We start from the raw sequence: 2,631 nt of genomic DNA on the forward strand, positions 1-2,631 counted from the left end.
GCCAGAGAGAGATCACAAGTAGGCAGAGAGGCAGGCAGAGAGAGAGGAAGGAAGCCAGCTCCCTGCTGAGCAGAGAGCCCGATGTGGGACTCGATCCCAGGACCCTGAGATCATGACCCGAGCCGAAGGCAGCGGCTTAACCCACTGAGCCACCCAGGCGCCCCAGGACTTTTTTTTAAAGACTAGGCATATGTGGAGAGAGAATAAAGACAGTAGACTGTGATGTGTACCCTAATCCCTTAACTCACCTGTAGCTCTGTTCCGAAACACCAATGTGGAAGATGTCCTCAATGCCCGAAAACTGGAGCGAGACTCACTTCGGGATGAGTCCCAAAGGAAGAAGGAACAGGACAAGCTGCAGAGGGAGAGGGACAAACTAGCCAAGCAGGAGCGCAAGGAGAAGGAAAAGAAAAGGACACAAAGAGGAGAGCGGAAGCGATAACCTTGGTCCACTCTATTCTTTCTCCTCATGAACTTGATCAAAGGGAGAAGCGATTGTGCACATGTGTATTAAGAGAACATTGCAGAGTGGTTTCCCAAGGCCTTTCCCTTTTGTTTACACAGTCAAAAGGAAAATCACAAACACTTCTAATTACAAAATGTGCCATGTCTCTGTGGTGTGGGTAATCAGATTATTGTAGTTGATGTCTGTACCAAAGATCTGGAATGGGGGCAACTTTTATATTTTAATACTGAAATCCTGGCTCCTTTTGGCCACTTTAAAAGTCTTCCCTCACCTAGGATAAATAGCAGAAATATTCAGAAAGCTGACTGTTACGGTTTTCATCCTGAAGGAGCAGAATCATGACCACTCCTTTTCTGATATGAAATGTGGGAGCGTAAAGTACTTTGAGAATAGTACTTACCTCTTAATGTATTGTTTTATGGATGAAATAGAAAGCTTATGAAGAGCCCTACCTGGATCCAGATATTATGTTAACATGGCAACAAACTGAAAACAGAAGAGATGATGTGGTAGATGTTTAGATTTGAGATTTTAAGTTTCAGCCGATAGGAGGAAAGAAGTATCTTTTTATGTAGAGATAGTTACCTATTTTTCCTCATCCAGGCTGTGATTTTGAAGGATGTGTATTGGATGAAAGGATATCATTGTTAGCTAGATTCATTTTTTATAATCATGAGCCCTCTTGGGTGTTAGTAGAGATTTTAATCCTGATCTGCCGTAAAACATGAGTATAAGGATGTGTAATTACAGGCTGAAAGAAACTGCAGGAACCATGCGTCTAAGGAAGAAACACTGGAAATCTCTGCTAATACAAAGATGTTTGAGAGTGTACATTGTGGGTGCTCAACAAATTTATTTAATGAGTGAGTGGAAAAACCTGGGAGAGTCACAAGTGAGCAGGAACTCTCCATTTGTACTTTTGTCACAAGCCACATTCAGTTGTAAATAAATCCTTTCTCTACTTCTGGCAGCAGACTGTCAAGAAGCCTGAAGGGAGCAATCTCCCTGACAAGACAGAAAATAGGTATTTTATACCTGAGGTTGGCAAACTACTGCAGCCAAGGAAATTTGGCTCCGTTTGTTTTTGTATGGTGCAAGTCAGCAATAGGTTTTGTATTTTTAAAGGGTTGTAAAAGAAGGAATATGTGACAGACCCCTCTTGTGGCCTGTAAAACTTAAAATATTTACTGTCTGGCCCTTAAGGGAAAATGTTTGCCAACCTGTTTTATACCATTAACTAAGAGGTTAACAAATTTTTACCTTTGTGTAGAGGGTAAAAAGCTTGGTTAAGGAAAAGATGTGTCACCTCTATACACTCCTATAATCGTGGCATTGCATTTTAAAAAAAGTAACCATCTTTTAAAAAAAATAAACTATTTAAATCACTGTTTTCTGATTTATTTTGATTCCTTCCAGCTATCCATGGAAATGAATTGTGCGAACACTTCAGAATGTGTTGAATTTTGCTTTAGATTTTTATGAGCCCAATATGACCTATTAAGTAAAACGTCTTCCTAGAATCAAATTCTCTGCCTCAGTTCTGTGAGGCTGGGTATTGGGAGATCAGAAAGATTACTTTGTAATTGGGACAAGTATTGGAAGTCGGTAAATTGGCTTTGAAGTCCTTGCAAGTACTTCTGGAGTCTTAGTCCTCTATGGCAGTAGCAATAATAGGCTGTGGCTACAGATAGCATATGAGAGAGCCTATTTTATTAACCCTTATTTTGGATTTTTGGTTTATTTTCACCTTGATTTTGGTCTCTGAAGCAGAGCCAGGTTATATCTATGGACCCCTGAAGGGTACTTGTTTTAGTCCAACAGTAGCCAGTTCTTCTGGGACTCTATACAGTTAGGTGTATACTTGAACTAATGTTTATTTTATTTTTTTTTGACAGAGACAGAGATCACAAGCAGGCAGAGAGGGGGAAGAAGTCCCTGCTTAGCAGAAAGCCCGATAGGGGTCTTAACCTGAGATCGTGCCCTAAGCCAAAGGCAGAGGCTTAACCCACTGAGCCACCCATGTACCCTGGAACTAATGTTTAAATGGGAAAAAAAGATCAGTTCATGAGGCTTTGAGTAAGGTTATTCACTTAATTCAGATGCTGCTAATCCTTTATGTTTATTTATTTTTTTTTAAAAGATTTTATTTATTTATTTGACAGAGA

At 40.1% G+C, this 2,631-nt stretch overlaps 1 protein-coding gene across 1 annotated transcript in view; it reads left to right on the plus strand.

Annotated features, from left to right (window-relative positions):
* CCDC43 (coiled-coil domain containing 43) overlaps window positions 1-1,852 on the plus strand; it is a 10,387-nt gene extending 8,535 nt beyond the window's left edge. Inside the window, exon 5 of the mRNA XM_059380121.1 lies at window positions 255-1,852. Coding sequence (XP_059236104.1) covers window positions 255-442 — 188 coding nt within the window. The 3' untranslated portion in view covers window positions 443-1,852. The remainder of the gene's footprint in view (window positions 1-254) is intronic.
* The last annotated feature ends 779 nt before the right edge of the window (window positions 1,853-2,631 follow it).

This window comes from Mustela nigripes, chromosome 16 (assembly GCF_022355385.1).
Source record: "Mustela nigripes isolate SB6536 chromosome 16, MUSNIG.SB6536, whole genome shotgun sequence".
Lineage (NCBI taxonomy): Eukaryota > Metazoa > Chordata > Mammalia > Carnivora > Mustelidae > Mustela > Mustela nigripes.